Below are 21,232 nucleotides of genomic sequence, written 5' to 3'. Positions count from 1 at the left end.
TCACTGACCGAGAGACGAAAAAGTAAATGTATCTTTGTATTGAATTCTCCTCATTTGTTCGAATGCCTGGCAGACACGGTTAATCGGTTTGTTTTTTCTCAGTCGGACCACACCTAATCTACGAGAAATGCCAGCATTGCTTTGTGCTAAAATTTAGCATCTCGCCCTCTGACTAACGTTATTCACAGCGGTGTACCACGCTTTCATTACGCATTTTAATAAACCCGCCCCGAAATCAGTCGATCAATTTCGGCATCACGTTCAACCAATCACATTAAAATAGAGGTGGTCTTAAGACGGTGGTCCGGGAACCGGAGCCAATAAGATTTCTTGTTGCCCGAACAAAAGGCGTGCGAATGCCTCAGCCGGTTTTGAGCAAGCACATGATTCGTGTATAGAAATATTGGTATTTCAATGGCCCAAGGAACAAAATAACGGATCCTAAATAAAATTGTAACGGTTTGTGACACTTAATGATAGTTAACGATGGTTTTGACACAAACATGTCTTTGTACGTTATAGTCTACCTACCAATATATATTGGGTTATTTCTTAATCAGTTCCACAAATAAATTTTATTTATAGAGCAAGAAACTGGTATTACTAAGTTACTTTTGTTTAATGATTCAAGTACAGCAAGTAGGCGACTAAGCAATATAAGGACTAGCAAGGTAGATAGCTGAGTGGTTAAGTTATCGTTAACGTTACTAGGGCGTTAGCTCTAAGTTAGCTGACAAGGGTGTTCTAACTTAAAGATAGTTTGCTCGCAAGATGTAGCCTAAAATTAGCTTTCCACATTGTGAGGTAGTCAAATCTCACCAAAAGCTACACATTTAAATATGGAATATGGAAACATCGATTCGGTTTTCAGTTAGCAAATAAACGGACCCACTAGGTTATTCAAATAATTAGAAACAAGCAACCTTGTTAACCTTTGTAGGCAATAAATTAAATAACATCTGTTTGAAACATTTGGAATAATTGCAAAGAATAGCCTACAGAACTTCCCTAGCTAGTCTATCGTTGTATCTCTTCTCCAATGCAAATTGGTGCTGATGCCCATGGTAAAACTGTGACCTCACCCACAAATAAGCAGTTGCATACGTTTTAACACACCCACTGCCTCAGACATCAAAACCACGTCTTTCAGATGGCTGGGCGCATTTGAATCTGATGGTAGCGGAAACCAGGGGCTTCTTCTGTGTCTTCTACTAACAGCCACAGTTTGTGTAGCTGCTACCGCCTGAAACAGTGACGCTAGCTTATTTAAAGGCCGATGTGGACTTCTGAAGAAGTGTGGCATCTTCTCCAACGAGAATAATAAAGTCACCGTGCTGTGAACCAACAAAAGAACTGTAGACCTTATCGAGAGAGGTTAACGTTTAACTTCGGAGCAATAGGCTACTGATAATCGGCATGAAGATCTAGCTAGCTACCAATGAAAAGTGTTGTATAAAGTAGCCTATTTCTGAAGAGCTCAACTGGACTGTTTGGAAATTAGTTAACGTTTATTCAAAATTACATTTGTTTTAAAATTGTAACTCATATATAGGCTACCTGCACCATGACGAGAAGGTCCTGTGCAATTTACGCAACTGGGATTGTCTGCGCTCATTTGCTGATAGTTGGAATCGCCTTGGTTGTGGCTCAAGTCTTCCAAACGCTGATTCATAACCGGTTAAAAAAGGTGAGTTGGAAATTAAGTGTCGTTTTTTGGAAGATGATAGTGGTTGGAATTCGATTACAATGTGTAACGTTAGAGAAACTGAAGCACCCATTTGCCGGTGAGATCAATTTGGCTAGCCATCTTATTTTCGACATCTAGCATGCGTTCTGAACGAAATCCGCACACTACGTTCAAGCACATTTTGTTAATATTTCCAAGGTCATTGGCTAGTCAAGTAACAATGACTTTATCCCTCTTAATCTTAACTAAAACAAACATTTAGACTACAGAACGCCTAGCTAGCTAACAAGCCACGTGAAAACCGGGCGTATAATTTATGCTTCGAATGGCTTGGGCTACTTTTTAGACCTGGATGGCAGTATTAGGCTGGGGATCGACTTGACACAAAGGCAAAATCGTAATTGCCGGTATACTGAATGTAAATAGTTTCTAACCACGCATGTACAGAGTTGTTTGTTGCAAGGATTACTTAAAATAATAAGTCTTGATAAATACATGGGTCGCGCAGTTTGCTAGCTATGTGTTCTGTTATCAGACAGGCGTACGCTGTTCGAGTAAGTCTTCGCTCGGAGAAATCTTCACCTTTCACAGAATGTGCATGGATATGAAATATGTCTGATCTGAATGTAAAATGCGTGAATGGGGCGTTTAAGTTAACAGGCTTTTGGACCTTTAAGAAGTTGGTTTAAACTCCATCTCTGTATCGTTTTTTTTTAATTTTTTTTTTACTAATTGTAGACGTGGTAATGGATGACGATTATAACTGAAATATGTCCTACACATACTTTGAAGGGATTTTTAATTCTATGGGGAGTCTTCTTTTGTGAAGACACTTCAGAGCATAGTAGCCAACACCTCTATACCAGCAGCAATGCTGGGAATGGGTGCATGTCAATGTATGGATGGGGGAGGGGTTCAGAAGCTGAGAAGCAAAGGGGATCCCTTTTCCTTATAATGCAGAGGTCTAATAATAGATCTTAGCATGTTTCAGTCACATACACGTATGGGACATTCCAGTACATTTGAGTTGTGCTTTTCCCTTTTACTTCAGTATCCCATTGAAAAACATTGTTCTTCCCTTAGGTGCTAGATGGCTAACCAAAACCTGGGGAGGACTGGCATATAAGATTGTCTACCCAAATCAAGACTAAGTAATTACATGTAATTGCCCAATGGCAAATATTAAAACATGCAGGCTATACTCCAAACTTTCCCAGATTTATTTTGAGTTGTTCTGTCCAGAGAGAATACATTTATGGTTTGTTGTTGCGGCTGGTCAGCTGTCTGGAAAATTATTTTTAAATGTCATATCCAGTTGGTTCAGACATCTTTCTTGTTGGCATGTATTTTTTAATGCGTCTTGTTTTTTTAATTGCTAAATTATTAGTTTGGTTTCTTTTTCCATTTTTTGTTGGGAGAGGGGTGAGGGGGTTAGGATGATGGAAGTACTTAAGAATTGAACAGAATTTAAGAAAGTAACAAATTTGTCGTTTTCCAAGGAAATCCCCCTTGACATTTTGGTATTTAAGGTGTTCCCCTCTGGTTAGATGCGAATAGTTTTCTTGCATTATCTTAACTATAGATGGCACATCTCATTTCTGTCAATCGTAGCGTGGACAGTGCAGGTTGTCATTACACATACTACTGTACACCCAGCAAACAGTTTACAGAAATGCAAGTAGAAAGTTTGGTAGGCTATATGGTTGCTGTCTCTCTTATTGTTGTTTAAAGCAGCTGGGTAGTGTAAGAGTTTAGAAGTTATTTTTCAAATGACCTTTCTTCATCAACTCTTTTCTTTGTCTTATGCAATGAATGGCCACTGCAATTCTGCTCTTGGTTAGTGAAATGGTAGCCTAATTGGCATCATATGAATAAATTGTCTTTGTTTCATCCCTATATATGCTCAGTCTGACATTTCATTGGTTGAAGGGGTGTTTGTACGTGTGTGGAGCTACAGGACAATGGTGAAATTGTCAGGCATTTAGAAACAAGTTGTTTTAAAGCAGCACATCTCAGGGCGATTGTAGCATATTTCAAAGGACTCCTTCCTTAACTTTCCTCAACTGAGAACAATATGGTTGTATGTTCACTCTGGAGAGCATTTCCTGGCAAATGTAACTGACAGAACAGAAAGGACTTAAGATAACCGAACACTCATTGATAAAATTGATGAAAAATCCGAGGATGTCTTTTCTGAGGTGAAGAGAAGTGCACTCATTATCGCTGCATCTGTATTTGTAAAACGGGAACCTCTTCTGTCATATGACCGCCATCCTGGTTTTTGAGCAATTATGTCTTCTAGCATGAACTTGCTTTTTTGCTCACTGAGGGGAAACCTAAAAGAAGCCTTTTACATGAATCCAAGGGCAGTAACCTAACTCTTCATGAGGAAATGAAAGGAGGAACCAAATAAAAGAAAATAATAATCCTTTTAACAAAACAAGTTTTGTCCAATTTTTAATTTTAATTAATTTTATTTTTTGTTAAATTCAATAGGTTTGTTTGCTTCTGACCAGGGTATTCAAACAAGTTATGTAAGTTCATGACATTTACAGATTACAATTTCAAAGTCATGCAGCAACACTAGTCTCAACATGCTTGGGAAATAAAAATAAAAATACATCCTTCTGACAGCCAAATAATGTAATCATACTTTTTTCAATTTAGACTTGAAACTGCTTCACATTATTTCTGATTAACTTAGCCCTAGGGACAGATTGTTGGAACCATATTTTTCTTTTAATGTCATGTCAAAACAATGTGTCTCAATCCAACTTCTCTGGCTCTTCACGTGTGTACACGTGTGCTGTAGCCTGTGGTTATGGAGTCATTTCATTCTTTAGTTCACGTTAAGAAACCTGTTTTTGATTGCCTACAGGCAGGAGTTTTGTTTATTAGTGCAGCCTCCTGTCTGTCATAGATAAAACTCTCAACCTAGAAACCGATCCTCCCTCCAAGTAGACCTGTTATACATGCCCCTATTTAAACTCTTGAAGGTCAAACAAAGCTTGCTTACAATTGGGTGGAAATGTTTGGTGTCATGTTGTGACATGAACATACGAGTAGAATATATTCTGTTCAGTTGAGGCAGTTCTATTTGAAGCATTGTGCAATGGAAATAGGTTGACCATACATAAAAATGGCAACTTATAGCTACCCAAAACATTTTTGCTCCCGGGTTTTCGGTTAATGATAGACATTCAAATAATGTACAGATACCATTTACATGAAAGCGCCTAACTGGAATTATCCTTTGTATTTCATGCAGTCCCTTGTACTATCATAAATGGTTATTTCTTACTGCAGTGTCTATTTCTTCATTTTATATAATTTGTACCAACACCCAATGGAAAATGTCACATTAATTCCGGGAACAGAAGTGACAGTCGTGGAAATAAAAAGGAATAGTGGAATGTCATAATCATTGAGAAGCTCTACCTGGGGTTTGAATCCTCACTTTGGATTTAATTAAATGTCTTGCAGAAAAGAGTAGGCTTGTGCAAAATGATATAACATCAAACTGAAATGATTTAGTCAAGATTCATGAATGTAACAAGATAAGGAAAGGCATGTGATTGGTAGAGATTCAGTAGAGCTTCCAGACTGACAAACCAGGTGGTCATGTTGGAGCATGCTGCAAAATCCATGGTTTCTTAGAGGTCAACCCTTGTAGCCTTTTTGAAATTGTTGTGTGTGTGAGAACTTCTTATTTATTTATTTTTATCATTTGTTCCAGCCAAACGCACTAGCAAAGCTATATTGATGCTTAGTAGCTCTCTACGCTCACACACTCTGCTTAATAATAAAGTACCAAATTAAGTGTTAAACCTCATTGCTGTGAGAAGGAGTTGTCTTTTCCATAAAATAAAAGAATGGAGCACTGCTAATTTAGGGTACTGGCTGAATAATCAGACGTTAGTAACGCAGGCATACCTGCTACAGCTCAGGAGCCTCTGTCTGCCAGTTGTGACCCTGCATTCTGAATTTTACCCCTCTGACCTTGTGCTCTCCGACACACATTTAAAAAAAAAAAAATTCTCAGTGCTGGCAAAGATCAAGGCTTTGAAAAGCTGTGAGTGATATGTGGTAAACATAATGTCCCTGGAGTCTTTCCAGAGACCTTCGTTTTTCAAGGTTGCTAAACACAAAAATGCTAGTCTTCATCTCCATCTGAAAGGCTTTCTGTGCATAAGCTAATTTCAGCAGTTTTCTGAAGGTACAAATTATGGTATGGCAAGAACTTGTTTTGCCATATGAGATGTGGATAAACTTGAGGATTAAAGGAGATCTTCTGTTTAGTTGTGCTATATTTTTTTGAGTTTCAGTTGACGCTTAAGGGCTTTTCAAATGATCAGTTTCTTTAGTTTGTTGTTTGATTTTTGTGGTGTAAGATCAGCTAATGTGGCCCTAACAAACCTTCCAGAGGTACAGAGTACACTGATGAAGAAAAGACTTAACCACACAAAATTGAATCCCTCAAGTACTTAACATGTAGGCTATATCTGAAAATTCATTCCCAGGTATAATATTACCTGATGAAAACCTTTGCAGATAGAACTGTAATTTGAACTGTTAGATGTTTGTGAGCATTTAATACAGTATGTAAATCTGGCATAGCTGTTTTGTGCAGAATACATGAGAGTTCAGCTGAAATCATCATTTCTGTTAACTTTTGAGGACTGAAATACAGTTTCAGTGAGGCCTTTTGCGTTCCTAAAGCTGATGTCTTAAATACTTCACTGCATTTCAGAATTGATACGCAAATTCTGTACACATTAGCATTTTCTTACTTCATACCTATATGGATTCTGTTAAAAAGGTTAAATGTGTGACCAATCCATTTGAAATAACCATGTGGTACAAATTGATGCGTAAAAGTTTGGCTTAGTAGTTGAGGTGGAAAACCTGACGTTGTCAACAGGAAGCATTGCTCAGTTATTTTACCCACAGGACAATACATCCTTGAACAGTCTTTTAGGCTAACAAGGTCTGAAATGCAAGTCTGCATTTACATAGGTCAGATGGCATGAGTCTTTTTGATTGAAAAATCCCATGCCAGTGATGGCCTATTTGTTTGTGCTAGCCTTCTCAATAAAATGTGCATGTGACTGTGCATAGTTAAAACAGTGTGGGACTGTATTTGCCTCTGATTTCACTGTCATCATTTTCCGTGACTTTCCGAGCCACCCCTGCTGTCTTAATCCTTATTGTCTAGTAAGTTGAAGGACATTAAATCTTCTCTCAGAACTAAGATTTTTGTGAGCTGCAATGTAGTATTATCATGTACTGTAGTACTTTTGCACTGCTTGCTTATTTTCAAATTGGGAGAAATATTACTCGCGTATTACTCATTCTAGAAACAGAATGTGCAGTTTGATTGTGCATTTCTTGCACTTTGTTCGAGAGTTAGCGGCCAGTTTTACTTTTGTTCATACAATTATGCTTTAAAGAACAAACAGTCTGAAGTTTACAGAATGTTAAATTAATGTACATTCATACAAATAAAACACATGTATTTAGTTTCCAAAGGCAGCTAATGAAAGGTCAATTTGATTGGTCAGCATGGAGTAATTATCCAATCGAAACCATACATTTTTGTCCCGTTTATTTCTTCATGCAACCCTTGGCATAGCTATGAGCATTAGACCTGATGTCTGTCTCTCTGTCTGATTACATATCCTCCTAAAGTTCTAGCTTGATGTTACCAGTATTACTAGCTTCAGCTACAGCATGCTTTAAGCCATATTAGAGCATTGCAAGTCTTTGAATACTTGGCAGAATCCTGCTCAGTTATAAACCTGTTACACTGAGTTTTCTTCCACCAGAAGATATTTTGGAAGGTTTCTCATCTGGGTCCTATTTTGCACATGGCAGAGAAAGCACTCTGGAACTCTACTATAAAGGACCTGGTCTTTTGAACATAAGTGAGGAATTCCACACTTAGCCAGAAAGCCCCTCGTACTGCTTTCTGATGTTGTAGACCAGGTGCTGTAATTGTGATTGTGTATATTGATTTCATCAGTCTGATGCCATACTAATTAAAATGAGCCCCTTCTGTAGCACCCCTTTTTTATACACTAAAACAAATGACGTACTCAATATAAAATGGTTATTTAACTCCTTTGACTACAAGCATAATCATTGTCTCTTCTGAAAGATAACCCTTGTGAGTTTGATTTCCACAAGAATCAGAAGTACTCTAAATATTACTGCAACGAAGGTAAAAGAAGCTCCAACACAGTGGAAATGAAAGTTTTTTTCTCACCTAAGGTTTGTATTTTTTTGAGTGGGTACAGATCCATTTGGCTGTGTCTGGTCAGCCTAAAAACACAATGAAACCACAGCCAGAAGGCTGTAAAGGTTCACATTTGATGACAATACCACCAAAGATTAGTATTCTGCGTAGCTTTGTCTTGGCGTATGTCTAGGTGGGTTTTCAAAAAGGCAATCTGGAGACTCCAAAATGACACTTGGTAACCAAATAATAGTTTGGGTCTTTAGGGTGTAAATACTATCTATTGTATACTGTATGTTTGTGGAAGAAGTATGCTGAAATTAGCTCCCTTTCCCCCTGCTTATCACCCTCCCCCTCCCTCACGTACCTAACAATCTATACACTGTTAGAAAGTAATTTCATTGGCTAAAATGCTAGTCAGTCATCACTAATAGCTTACCATTGGATGGCTGTGTATTGGGATGAAGTTATGCCCTCCATGTCAAGTCTTTTCACACAGCAGGTCCCATAGTTTATTCTGAGAGACTGCTTGGCCAGTACTGGTCAGAGAATCATGTAGGTGGGCTCATCTTCCTTCCAACATTATAAAATACAGAACTGTTTTTGCTGAAACTTGGGCATCGTAAAATAGTCTATAGAGATAGAACCATGAGCTTTAATGCTTTCAAGTGGTATATTTTGTGACCTGATTGATTTAAAATTTCATCATAAAAACGGAGTGAATGGAAATGAACTGACACGGTGAGACTTATTGGGTTAACCTGGCCTAATTTCACTCATTTAAATTGAACTAATTAACGCTGCAGATTCAGGCAGACATAAGTAACCAAATAAGGGATTGGCAGTGTTGATTCAAAGGCTAGTGCCCATTCAGGTGTGATAACTTTCAATGCGTTTTTAAATTCATATGAGTTAGAATTTTATTTTATTTTATTTTAATGTGCTGACCTTGCCAGGTCAGTGTTTATCAGCCCTGGTCCTGGAGACCCTCTGGTTTGATTGCAGTGTGCCTTCATTTTTTATTCTGCAGCTGTGTATTAACTTGGGTTTCCAGAGTACTGTACAAACAGGCTTTTCTGCATATTAAGTTTAGGAAGGTCTTGATTACAGCGTGCAATTTGAGTACTGTTTCAGCTAATCCCCAAAAAGTGCCCCGCAAGTCCCAGGGTTCTATGATTGTTTTCCCGTTGTACGCATGCTCCTGCAGACAGATTCAAGGATCAGGCACCGGTTCTGTTGTAGGCACAGCGAAAGCAGACAGTGAAAAAGTTTCACATTTTATGTGGGATAATTTTGATGCTCCTGAAACATTTGCGCTTGTAGGAATTAGGATTTTGAGCCAATATAAACAAGACAATGCGTTAAAACCTCTTAGGAATAAATATGTTTTCTTTCTTCTTATAAAATCAGTAGTTCCTAGTTAGGGTTCATTTCATAATTGTTTTACTCCTTTTAAAAAAAAAAAAAAAAAAATGATGAGTAGGCCTACCTTAGTAAACAGCCAGTCATTTAATAATGGGGTGAAATTAAATATTTATTGTTTCAGCATCAGGTGGTATAGTATTTAAAATGCCAGTTTAATAGAGGAACAGTTCTAAATTTACCAAGGACATCAATTTTGGAGATGGGCAATAACACCATATACAGCATATTTATTATTTGTTTTCAATGCAACAGAATATTTTTAATGTGAGTTGAGTGTGTGTGACGTGGACATGGATGAAATGGGCCCTTCAGTTATTTTTCTATGAACAGCCCTCGTGTGAAAATCTGGTCAGTTGCAGGTTTATGAAGTACACAACTTTAATATCATCTAGGTATGTTTAAGGCACACTGCTGTCGGGATTATCATGGGACTATACTAATGAGTTTGAGAACATGCTACAGTTGGGACTAATGCAGGTTTGTCTTGAGCTTGTTCTACATCGGGAAAATACTCCGTCCCAAAGTCCCTAGCTAGTCTCCAACTTTAAGGCACACTGCAGTCGACCTGATCTGTGTGCTGGTTTTAGTTTCAACCATTGCAACAAGCGCTGTGCTGTAATGAGCTGCTAATTGGCTTAATTAGACCTTTTACATCTTTTGAAGGACACTTGGAAGGTTGTGGTTTTTTATTTATTTAAAACTTCTATTGCGTCAGGCTTGGTGGTACTAAGTGAAATACAAATTGCAATATTTCTAATACAAGTAATTTCTCCCAACATAAATTCAGTAGCCTATGCTTCTCTCATCCTCTGCTTTGGCTATTTGGAGTGCACTTTTGCACACGCACTGTCTCCGTTCCCTTACTCATCAAATGCAGCGAACGCACAGCTTTGCTGTTTGTGTGAGCAGGGATTGCACCCACAAATTGACTGCGCTTGCAGTTGCCTTTAGCCTTATTCTGACTGCATTTGTTGACACTGATTTCTGAGTTCATTTGAAGTCTCAGTTTCAGTGAAAAACTGAATGTAGCCTATGTCTGAGGCGTCAACTTCATGTAGTTATAAACCTATAATTTCAGTGCCCACAGTTATTTACCCCATCCGAATGTCTTCTTCAATATCATCACACTATTTCAGTGAATGAATTTTGAGTGATTATATGTGCAAAATTAGTTTCAATGGTGCTTGATCATGCAATTTGTATCAAAGTGTAGGTCATTCAGTTGCTGAATAATGTGCCAGAGGAGAGAACGACACATTTTCACCTGCTGCCTGTCTGGAGGGGGGCTTTTGTGAAGAAAATGTCACAAACTGCCTGTATTTGTTTACTGATTCAATGTTTTAGAATTTAAAAAGTTATTTTAAGCCCAAAAATTTAGGAAAAGTTTGGAAGGAGGGTGTATTGCATTTACAATATTGGAGTAATCTTCATTTTATATCTAAATGCCTGATGGCATGGCCTCTGACCTTTCTAGTGTTAGTCACATTGTGCTGGAAATAGGTGTGTATGCCCTAAAAATAAATGTATTCATATTCCCATATTCACATCACAGGAATTTCAATAGACCAGGCCAACCTATGCTGTCATTTACTGTGCTGTATGTACTATATGACAAATAATTCAAATTGAAAGTGTTTCCATTTTTAAATGATTCAATAACAAACTGATAGCAGTTGGGTTCCATTTGCATCAGTGTGGAAGCCTAAAACCATCTGTGTGATATAAGTTTACTGAGAGCAAATGGCAGCAAGCCAAACCTGCATTGTGTTAAAATAAGTTTAACCACACAATTATGGTAGAATTTAAACACTTCAGCAACCTTAATTAACCTTAATTAATCGAGAGATGGGCTCTTGTAAAAACCAGCAGGCACAGTGGGTCCCCCCCACCAGGGCTGAGAAACACTGCAATGGGTGAGGTCATCCAGAAACCTATCCCAGCGCTGCAAATGAACCGTTCAAGGACACCGTTCTCAAACCGCGCTTCAGGGGGAGTTTTATGAACGATTGTTTTTACTTGTTGGGTAGAGGCCTTATTCAAATTGCAATGGGTTCTTGACTACTAAGATCATACTAAAATCTCAGGATTGTGGTGATGAGTCTCAAAGCTGGTATTTGGTTTAGGTGTAAACTTCAGAAACTTAAGTTTGAACTATAGTACGGTACTGTGCAGTTCTTCTAATTAGAGAGAAGTGACACAAATGGTTAACAAATGACTCTCAGTTGTGAAATACTCTGCTCTGTGGAATGTGGCTCGTGTTCAGGTCTTTAGGGCAGCAATTGTACTTTGAGTTCATATTGATTGTCCCCACAGACGGGCTGCAATAGACCGCCTATCCTCGAAATGGCCCCCGGTATCTCTGACAGGTTCACTGACCTTACGCATGCAGAATCTCTGTAGTTGATGCCTTGTTTGCACCCTGAATGCACTGTGCAGGGGAATGTCTGATTTAACTTTTTTGACTCCTGATTGCATCTCCTCAGCATGGTCTGTGTTATTATCAGGTTGCGGTGTCTCAGTCAGTAGTGGGTGGAAGTGCTGTAAGAAGGGGCAGACTTGTCTCTTCCTGCCCCCCTGCTCATGCCAGGACCTGACCGATTTCACAAGATGGACAAAATCCAATGTTCTCTTTCACTCTTGCTCTCAATCTCGCTCTCTTGTGCTCTTTCTCTCTGCCTCTCTCTTGCCTTTCCCATAGAAACACACTGGGTGTGTTAATGAAATCAAAAGAAAGCATCTGGATGAATGCAAAAACATTTATGAACCTGCTTTGCATGGACCGTTGATTCCATTCCGTTCTGGGTGTGTTTCCCTAGTCTCATTTCCCTGTATATTTCATGTATTTCTAGGTTATGTACATAAGGATCCAGTCCAACAGAACCCCTGTTCTGTTTTATTCCCGCTTTTATATTAAAAAACCATATTCAATGACAAGTCTATGTACAAGAGGAGTCGTCTTGTTTCAGCATTGCACTGTCCTGGGTGAACTCATGAGGCGCTGCTCCTGCTGCGTAGAGGCTTCCGTAGCATGCTGCTTCTTGCCCTGCACTCTCCCTTTCTTGCCTTTTGCTTGGAAGGTGTGCTTTTCACCATGATTAGAATTCCAGAGCCCCCCGACAACAAGACATATTGGACCAAATCTTTCAAATATTGTGGTATCACTGACAGACTATTGGTGCAGAGGGGAAAGTTATGAAACTAAAAATGCATAGTGTCCTTCCTTTTAGGCGGGGTCCTATTTGTCACTTGAGAAGTGAGGTGTGATGGTTTGGTTTATTTTCCCAAGGCGTACAAGGTACTATTGTTTGCAACCTTCAAATGAATTTGCCTAAGGATCTGTTCAAACATACATGCTGTGCAAATCTTAACACAACAGAATAGGCCTTTAATACTGAACAATTAATCTCGCACATTTAGCCACAAGACTTTTTTTTTTTTTCCCCAGGAGATGACATTGACGGAGGGGAGCCGGGTGTTCGATTCATGGAAGGACCCCCCTCTTCCAGTTTACATGCAGTACTTCTTCTTCAACGTCACCAATCCTGAGGTCTTTCTAGAAGGTGGCAAGGCAGCTGTCACTCAGATTGGCCCGTACACTTACAGGTAGAGTAATCAGAGCGGATGATCAGCCCCAGTGGAGGTTAACTCAGGTCTGCATTTCAGGGGATATAAAATGGTGGAAGTAATGGTGCTGGGTGGCAGTTTAGTATAATGGGTAAGGAGCTGGTCTGTAACCTAAAGGTCAATTCCCAGGGAAGACAGTGCCGTTATACCCTTGAGCAAGGTACTTAACCTGCATTACTTCAGTGTATATCCAACTGTATGAATGGATGCAATGTAAATGCTATGCAAAACGTGTAAGTTGCTCTGGATAAGAGTGTCTGCTAAATGCCTGTAATGTAAAGTAATACAATGGGGCTTCGATATGGGCTGGGTAAAGTTGTAAACCAACTGTGAGTCATCCTTTATGTGCATTGTTTTACATGTGCTGACATTTCAGTTTTAGGCTTATGTTTGAACTCCTGCTTACTAAAGGCAGGGCAGAGCAGCAGTGTGTGAACTCAAGGTGTTGATGTATTATTTAAAATAAAAATAAAAAAAAGCAGTTAAATTAATTGACTTATTTCACTCTTCAGTCCTGTTCCACATTCTTTTGCTGGGGTTGGTTACTAAAACTTTTTATTGAATGTAAATATTAATTTGAATTCAAAGATGTCCTACTAAAACACATTGAAGTAGTACTTTGACCTGCGATGAGCTTTATGCTGATATGTCCTTGTCATTGTTTTATTCCTTTATATTTTTATTTGTTTGAACTTTTAATGTGCATTTTTTCCACGTATCCTTATGTAAAAACCCTTGAGACTAAAAGAAAATGTAATGTGTAGTCATAGAAAAGGTGGAGAAATCTGGTAACTTGATTTAAGAAATTGCACACAATGTGTTATAAGACCTTTTAGTTTTCCCACATTGCTGCAAGTTTCCATGAAAAGACTGTTTCATATTACATTCCAGATTTTATTGTTATAACGTGGAGCTATTGAACCAGCTAGTGCTCTGTATGCAGTTTCAAGTGAATACAACAATGATGGCTTGTACTCTCAAATTCACCTCTCAAATTTAGAAAGCAATTATAAAGGCCAAAGGTTAGCCATCTTCTGTTCACATCATTCATGAAATTACTTCTGTCGCACCCTCTTGGCACTTGTTATACTGTGAGAACAGGAACAAGATTTGCTGACCTGTACTGTAATATGAATTGTCCCTTTGTGTTACTGTTTTGCAGGTTCCCACATTTCTGAATATGGTACCCTTGTGTGAACTGCAATCCCTTTCTTCCTCTTTCTTTCACCAGAGAATACAGGCCCAGGGAGAATGTGACCTTTTTGGAGAATGGGACGAAGCTCTCAGCCTTAAATCCCAAAAGTTTTGTGTTCCTGCCAGAGATGTCGGTGGGGGATCCTGAGGTGGACCTCGTTAGGACCATCAACATCCCTGTAGTGGTGAGTAGGGTCTGCCTTTGGAGGCAGAGCAGCCACAGAGCAGCAAAAGAGCTGCCAGGAGTGCAGGCCCACTTCCAAGGAGCTGGCCCTGATTTAAAGACTCATTCGCTCATTCGCTCGGGAGCAGAGCTTCTTGGACAGGCCTAGTGGCATCTCTGGGCTTCTCCATAGGCCTGTTCCAGCTGTACAGCAGGGGCATTTTATCACCCATTGTATTGGCTCTGAATATTGCTCCTGTTCTTGTTGCTCCTTAAGGGAAGATGGCATGCGGTTCTTCAATTTTGAGCATATTTTTGGTGGACTTGGACATTTCTATACCTAAGAAAAATAGAAATAGTACAAGACTGTTAGGGTGTTAGGAGAGTCTTCTTTTTATAATAGAAGGCTTTTTGCAGTGCTGCTGTTCAGTCCATGGAAACAAACTGGAGCAGCAGCCAGATGAATTGAAATGCATCCAGCTGACCCCTCCTCACCTGTCTCCTTTTCTTCTAGGCGGTGATGGACCAGGTGAAGTCCTACAACTTCGTTTTGAGCACGCTTGTGTCTATATGGATGAACTCCATTGGCGTAGATTTGTTCATGACTCGCACGGTTCATGAGGTTCTGTGGGGCTTCAAAGACCCCCTGCTCTCCCGCATCCATCGCATGAAGCCTGATGTCGATGAGTACTTTGGTCTCATGTACAAGGTAGGTCTTTGCCAAGTGATTTAAGTGTCTCTTGTCCTGATGATATGGTGTGCATGTCCTTTGAAGAGTATACAGAAGAGATTTTTTTTGGGGGTGGGGGGGGTGGGGGGATGTTGAACTGTTCTGACTGCTGTATTCTTTAATTAAGATACGTTGTGGCTGCAATTGAGTAGGTGATTCCTTTAAGAGGACAAAATGGTTATAAATCGAGATCATGGCAAGAAACCAGTCTTTTAATTTGAATGACAAAAAAGCTGAGCTGAAAAAGAAGAAGAAGAAAACATTTTATGGAGCCCTTTTATCAGAGAAGTTCCTTCCTCCTTGCAGCTTTTCAGTTTCACTTTCTAAATGAGTAATTTCTTTGACCACAAAGCCTGTTGTTAGAGAAATATTTTAAGTAGTATGTATTTTGGATGAAAAAATTTGATGTGGCCTTAACTGAATTAATCTTTGACCAGAGTATTTTGACAATTGTGAGCAATTTTTCACTGACTATAACAAGGTTGCATAAAATTAATCCCCACCACTCCCAATAATGCGTCCATGATCTATTATATACATTGATACAGCTGACTCCTGGTAATTTAAATATACTATGAACTGTTGTGATGGATTCCACTGGAGTATCCAAATAGAGAAATTAGAAGTCCGGCTGCTTATTTGTTACTTGTCAAATGACTGCTATTACAAATAATAACTATAAAGGGATTTTATTTAGTGTCCAAAATGATTATTCACTGTTTATTACTTGTATCATTCATGTTTTTAATCTCTTTCCAGAAAAATGGATCTCATGAAGGTGAATTTGTTTTTCTGACCGGCGAGCAGGACTACATGGACTATGGCAGAATAGACACATGGAACGGCTTGAGGTAGTAAGACTTCCACTGCTGGCAGTTTGCATTCAAAAATGTGCTAATACAGTAGAACTCAAAACTGTGATGATAATGGTTTATAAGAGGATAAGTGCTTTAAAGTTTTTGAAATATATTATGCGGCAGTATTGTTGCCAGTTGTGTTTGGACCAGTGCTCTGTAAATGAGCTGTAATGTGATTTTCTGTAGTGACGAGTTGAATAGGTCTGTTCTGTTGCTGCTGCATCTTACATTATATGAAGTGTGGCAAGACAGGCTTCTCCCTCTGTCACTAATCCCTCCCTGGTGACCTAACCCTAACCCTAACCCTGTTCCTAGTGTTCAGCTTCTTAATCTCTGCTCTCTTCCCTCTATGACTCATGTACGCCTTACCATATGACAACAAAATAGTTTTTAAGGATTTCATTGTTCTTTGGATACTTTATTTCTCTAGACAGCCTTTAGCAGTGCTATGTTCCATTACCATCTGGTGATATCTAATGCACGGGTGGTCCTCTACACTGGTGGTCCTCTACTCCTCCTTGTCCTCCCCCAACTCCTCTTGACCTCCGCAACACTCCTCTTCATTCCTTTTCTCCCTTTTTCTATCGATAGCAGGCACTCCCGAACTCAGGAACCTGTGCATGCTAGTTATCATTTGAACTACAGTTCCAGTTCTTGAATTGTAATGAGCTTAATTAGATGCTGTTGGCTTGTTGTATTAAAAGATTTACACCCAAGTGCTCCATTGGATGTTCAGTCAAGCGTGCATTTTGGGTGTTAACAAATATCCGCTGTTGCTCAGGACGAACATGTGCTGGTGGATGTAAGCTGAGTGTAACTGCTGGAGTAATTAAAAGGCTTGCCCCCCATAAGAAAGCATTGGTACAAATATAATGATCAAGTTGTAGTGTAGTTTACAGGACGGTAAAAACATATTTTTTTCTTTGACCCAGATGAGACTTGTTTAGGGTACTGGCCTGATTGGGTAAGAAACAAATCAATCAACTGGCCCGAACCAATCTCAGAGTGGCCCCGGGTCAGCGGCCACTCCTTACCGTCAAGCCCTGACTTGTAATTTTGTGGTTACAGAATGTTTGAAAGCTTAATTTGCATTTATGAAGCTGTCTCTCTTGCCACATACTTTTAAATGCGCTGGCGGTGCAGGAACAATGTCAGAGAAGATGTTCAACGGAACTTTGGCTTCCAATATGATTGATTGGCAGGGTAGCTTGCAGTTGAATTTTTAGTTGCTTTGGCGACTATTTTACTCTCCATCTGGAGGCCACTCCTTCTAGGCTCATTTTAATGGTGGGGTGTGGCCTCTCTAAATATCCTGCTTTTAAATGTCATTACTGTTATTTGGTTCATAATAATGTGACTGTTAAACATGACTTTACTTTGCAGCGTTTGTGAATCTGGCCACGTTGGTGCAAATAGTATAAAGTCCACTGGAAAACAGCCCTTGTCTGAACGTTAAACATGGCTTAATGTGTTCATCTTAAAAGGTAACAAGACTATTTGTCTGAAAACCTCAGTTTGAACCTTAACTGGGTTTTAAATACAGGGATGACTTTTAAATACAGTAGTGATCAAATAAGGTGCCTTTTTTAAAAACCAAAGTAAGAATACATTTTTCTCTCAGATAAAACACACCACTTACCATCTGGAAAATGCACATTTGTACTACTAGTGCAAGTTATTTAAAGTCAACATATGCCAACAATACCAAATAATATTCCCAGTAAACCCTGGCCTAAACCCCCACTGGAGCAAGCCTAGGGTGATGATGACAAGGAAAAACTCCTAGGGTGGGACAGTTAAGAAGAAACCCTCAGATGAATCAGACTCCAAGGGGAAGCCCATTGAAGCCAACACGATCAGTCAGACTAAAATAATATCTGTGCCATTTTTGTGTATTGTCTTTCTCTTTTGCAGTAAAATGACGTGGTGGTCATCCAACCAGAGTAACATGATCAATGGGACCGACGGAAGTACCTTTCACCCCCTTCTGTCCAAGAATGAGCTTCTGTACATCTTTGCTGCAGACCTGTGCAGGTAATCCCCTCCAATGCCTGTAGACCTGTGCAGGTAATCCCCTCCAATGCCTGTAGACCTGTGCAGGTAATCCCCTCCAATGCCTGTAGACCTGTGCAGGTAATCCCCTCCAATGCCTGCAGACCTGTGCAGGTAATCCCCTCCAATGCCTGCAGACCTGTGCAGGTAATCCCCTCCAATGCCTGCAGACCTGTGCAGGTAATCCCCTCCAATGCCTGTAGACCTGTGCAGGTAAGCCCCTCCAATGCCTGTAGACCTATGCAGGTAAGCGCCCCTCCAATGCCTGTAGACCTGTGCAGGTAAGCCCCTCCAATGCCTGCAGACCTGTGCAGGTAATCCCCTCCAATGCCTGTAGACCTGTGCAGGTAAGCCCTATCATCCACAGACCTTTTTCCAGACTTCCCTTATCCATCATGTTAGGGTTTTATATGGGAAACTGACTATTTGAGCAGTTTTTGAAAAATTTTCAATGTGGTTTCCATTCCTGCCATTCCACAGAAACTGCCCTATTTAAAGTAACAAACATCATTCTCTTGGCTGCTAATTCTATCAGTGGTTCTATTTTAATTCTCCTTGATCTTAGCACTGCTTTTGATACAATTGATCATTCCATTCCAATTGAATGCCTTAAGAAATGATTAAGCATTATGGACACCACTCTTGAATTGATCATTTCCTACCTCCAGTCCAAAATGCAGCAGACCTGTTTTTAACTAAAAGCTAGAGAAGAGACATTTACACTAGTTGCCTGTTTGCTTTAGAATTGATTTTAAGATTTTACTGCTCACCTTTCAGGCTGGGCTGGGCTTGGCCCCTGATTACATTAGTGGCCTTTTAACCTCCTAAGTGCTGGAGTGATGCCTGAGGTCCTTGGGGAGAGCTGTTTTCTCTGTTCTGAACGCCAGACTCAAGATGAAGGCTGATTGGGCCTTTGCCCCCAGCACGGCTGGGCTTTGGAATGCTGTGTCATGTCTGATCAGCCTTACCCATCAGTATCTGCCTTTAAGTGCCTCATAAAACACTCACTTTTATGCACTCGCTTTTTCCTCATGATATTCTGTAGCTTATTTTCTGTTATATTCCCACCATCTTGTGGTGTTTTAAAAATGTTTTTATACAGGCCGTCTGGGTAGTGTAGAGGTATAAGCACTTGCTACCACCGCAGGTTCAATCCCTGGCAGCGGTACTTCTGGCTTGGTCAGACGTTCCTACGAACACAATTGGCAGTGTTCGCGGGCGGGAAGCCGGTGAGGGTATGAGTCCTGATCATTGCATTAGCGACTCCTACTGGTTGGTCGGGGAGCTTGTTCAGCAGGGAGGGGATCTGGGGGAGATCGCGTGAACCTCCACACGCATTATGCTCTCCCAGTGAAACTCCTCGCTGTCAGGTGAAAAGAAGCGGCTGGCGACTCCACCTGTATTGTGGTAGTCTACATCCTCCCCAGAGCAACAGTGGATAGTGCATCGACCAGGATCGTGATTCGCATGGGGAATTGGTATAACGGCTAAATTGGGGAGAAAATGGGAGAAAAATGGCAACAACAAGTAAAAATTATTATTTTTATTCAATTTTTAATGTAAAGCACTTCATAACATAAAGGTGCAATAGAAATCAGAGCCCTGCTTTGGAATTTAATAGCTCTGGTTAAATTGACAAAGGAATACCTTACTCATGGATGTTGTGATCTGGTGTCTTGGGCAACTGCCACCCGAATCTCTTACCTTGGGAACATCAGTAGAAATGCTGCTTTGAAAGAGTGTGTTAGGGAGTGGCTCAAAAGGAAAATGAACTAAGGGACTCTCACAGGCAGTTGGCACATCGGCGATGAATCACTTGCTCATTGGTGTCTCACAAATCATAATGACCAGAATTGTGCCAAAGCTCTAATTTCCCTAGCAGCACTTTTGCAGCTCAAATGCAGCCACATGCTGTGAATCTCCCCTTTCTCCCTGCTTCTACAGTTACACCCTGCTCTAGGCCTTGACATGCTTGTAAGGACAGCATGTCAAGCTAGAGTTCCCCTTTTAACCATTATTTATAATCTCTTCTCTCTCCGAGAAGCATGCAGTACAGGCTGTACATTCCTGTGCTGTGAATTTGACCTTTGAACACCTCTTGTGCCGTGCATCTGTCTTCTGGGAATGTATTTCTTTCTCTTTAAGACCAAGGAGAATACCAGCAGTGTTTACAATTCCTAAATTTAAAGTGCTCTTGTCATGTATCCGAGCTCGGTCTTACTCAGGAGGAAATCGATTTCCAGGGAATTTGTCTTGGAGACACACAGGGCCGTAACTACCTTTGAGGAAAAGATCATGTCTTTATTTAATTTCTAGTGAGAACCTCAGTTGCAATGAATGGTCTTTAATATTTTGTCATATCTAAGACTAATCTAGAGGTGCAATCTTTACACGCTAAAATTCATCCTCAATTAAATGATTAAATTAAGGGGAAAATAGAGCATACCCTGGCCTAACACCCCTCCCCAGCCCAGGCCGTTGATCTCTGTATTTTTTAGGTCCTGCTTACGCCCCTGGAGACACACATCCTGGTATATTATTTTCCTCTGCCCCACATAGTCCTGTGACATGAAAATAGTGCAAATTACTGTATTGGGCAAATCATTTTGTTCTGCACTGTTTTGTAATTGGGGTCAAATTGATAGGTAGTGTTGGAAAAGAACGTGTCTGAGTGGATGATGTCTGTTCTTGGGAGAACCCAAATTCCAGTGGCATGCACAGTGCCCAACAGACTTCTTTGCACCTTAGTAAAGATGAGCAAAGAAGCCTTATGCTCTAACAATGCTGAAAGATAAATGTATTTAATACATGTCCTTTAACATGTTTGTAGCCAAGCCAAGGCTCTCATGTTGCACTGTACAGCAGACTGCAGACATAGTGTAGTACACAGACCAGCACAGATAGTGTGGGTGGTGGCTGGCCACTTTTAAAGACACCTTCAGCTATGACTGACTTTCATTCAAGTGGGTGTAATGCAGTGGGTCTGTTTGGGGGGCAGGGTTTAAGTCTTTTGCTGCACTTTTTTGCCTAGATCGATCCATCTGGCCTTTGAGGAGGACGTGGAAGTGAAGGGCATCCCCGCTTATCGCTTTGCGCCCCCAAAGGATGTGCTGGCTAGCCCCGATGACAACCCCGCCAACGCCGGGTTCTGTGTGCCAGCGGGCGAGTGCCTCAGCACCGGGGTGCTGAAGGTCAGCGTGTGCCGGCAAGGTGAAGCCAGCTCCATTTTCGGCCTGTCCTGCAGTACATCAAGGCCTCCTGCCCT

At 40.3% G+C, this 21,232-nt stretch overlaps 1 protein-coding gene across 3 annotated transcripts in view; it reads left to right on the top strand.

Annotated features, from left to right (window-relative positions):
* Positions 1-1,123: 1,123 nt before the first annotated feature.
* The window catches only part of scarb2a (scavenger receptor class B, member 2a), a 31,527-nt gene continuing 11,418 nt past the window's right edge, over positions 1,124-21,232 (top strand). For 2 of the 3 annotated variants that reach the window (XM_064297472.1, XM_064297473.1), the window contains exons 1-7: positions 1,124-1,687; positions 12,793-12,950; positions 14,203-14,350; positions 14,843-15,037; positions 15,818-15,909; positions 17,830-17,949; positions 20,999-21,177. In XM_064297472.1, coding sequence (XP_064153542.1) covers positions 1,565-1,687; positions 12,793-12,950; positions 14,203-14,350; positions 14,843-15,037; positions 15,818-15,909; positions 17,830-17,949; positions 20,999-21,177 — 1,015 coding nt within the window. In that variant the 5' untranslated portion in view covers positions 1,124-1,564. The remainder of the gene's footprint in view (positions 1,688-12,792; positions 12,951-14,202; positions 14,351-14,842; positions 15,038-15,817; positions 15,910-17,829; positions 17,950-20,998; positions 21,178-21,232) is intronic. The other variant, XM_064297471.1, reaches the window with a different exon arrangement.

Source organism: Anguilla rostrata, chromosome 10 (genome assembly GCF_018555375.3).
Source record: "Anguilla rostrata isolate EN2019 chromosome 10, ASM1855537v3, whole genome shotgun sequence".
NCBI classification, from domain to species: Eukaryota; Metazoa; Chordata; class Actinopteri; order Anguilliformes; family Anguillidae; genus Anguilla; species Anguilla rostrata.
This window is presented reverse-complemented; position numbering and strand designations above follow the sequence as displayed.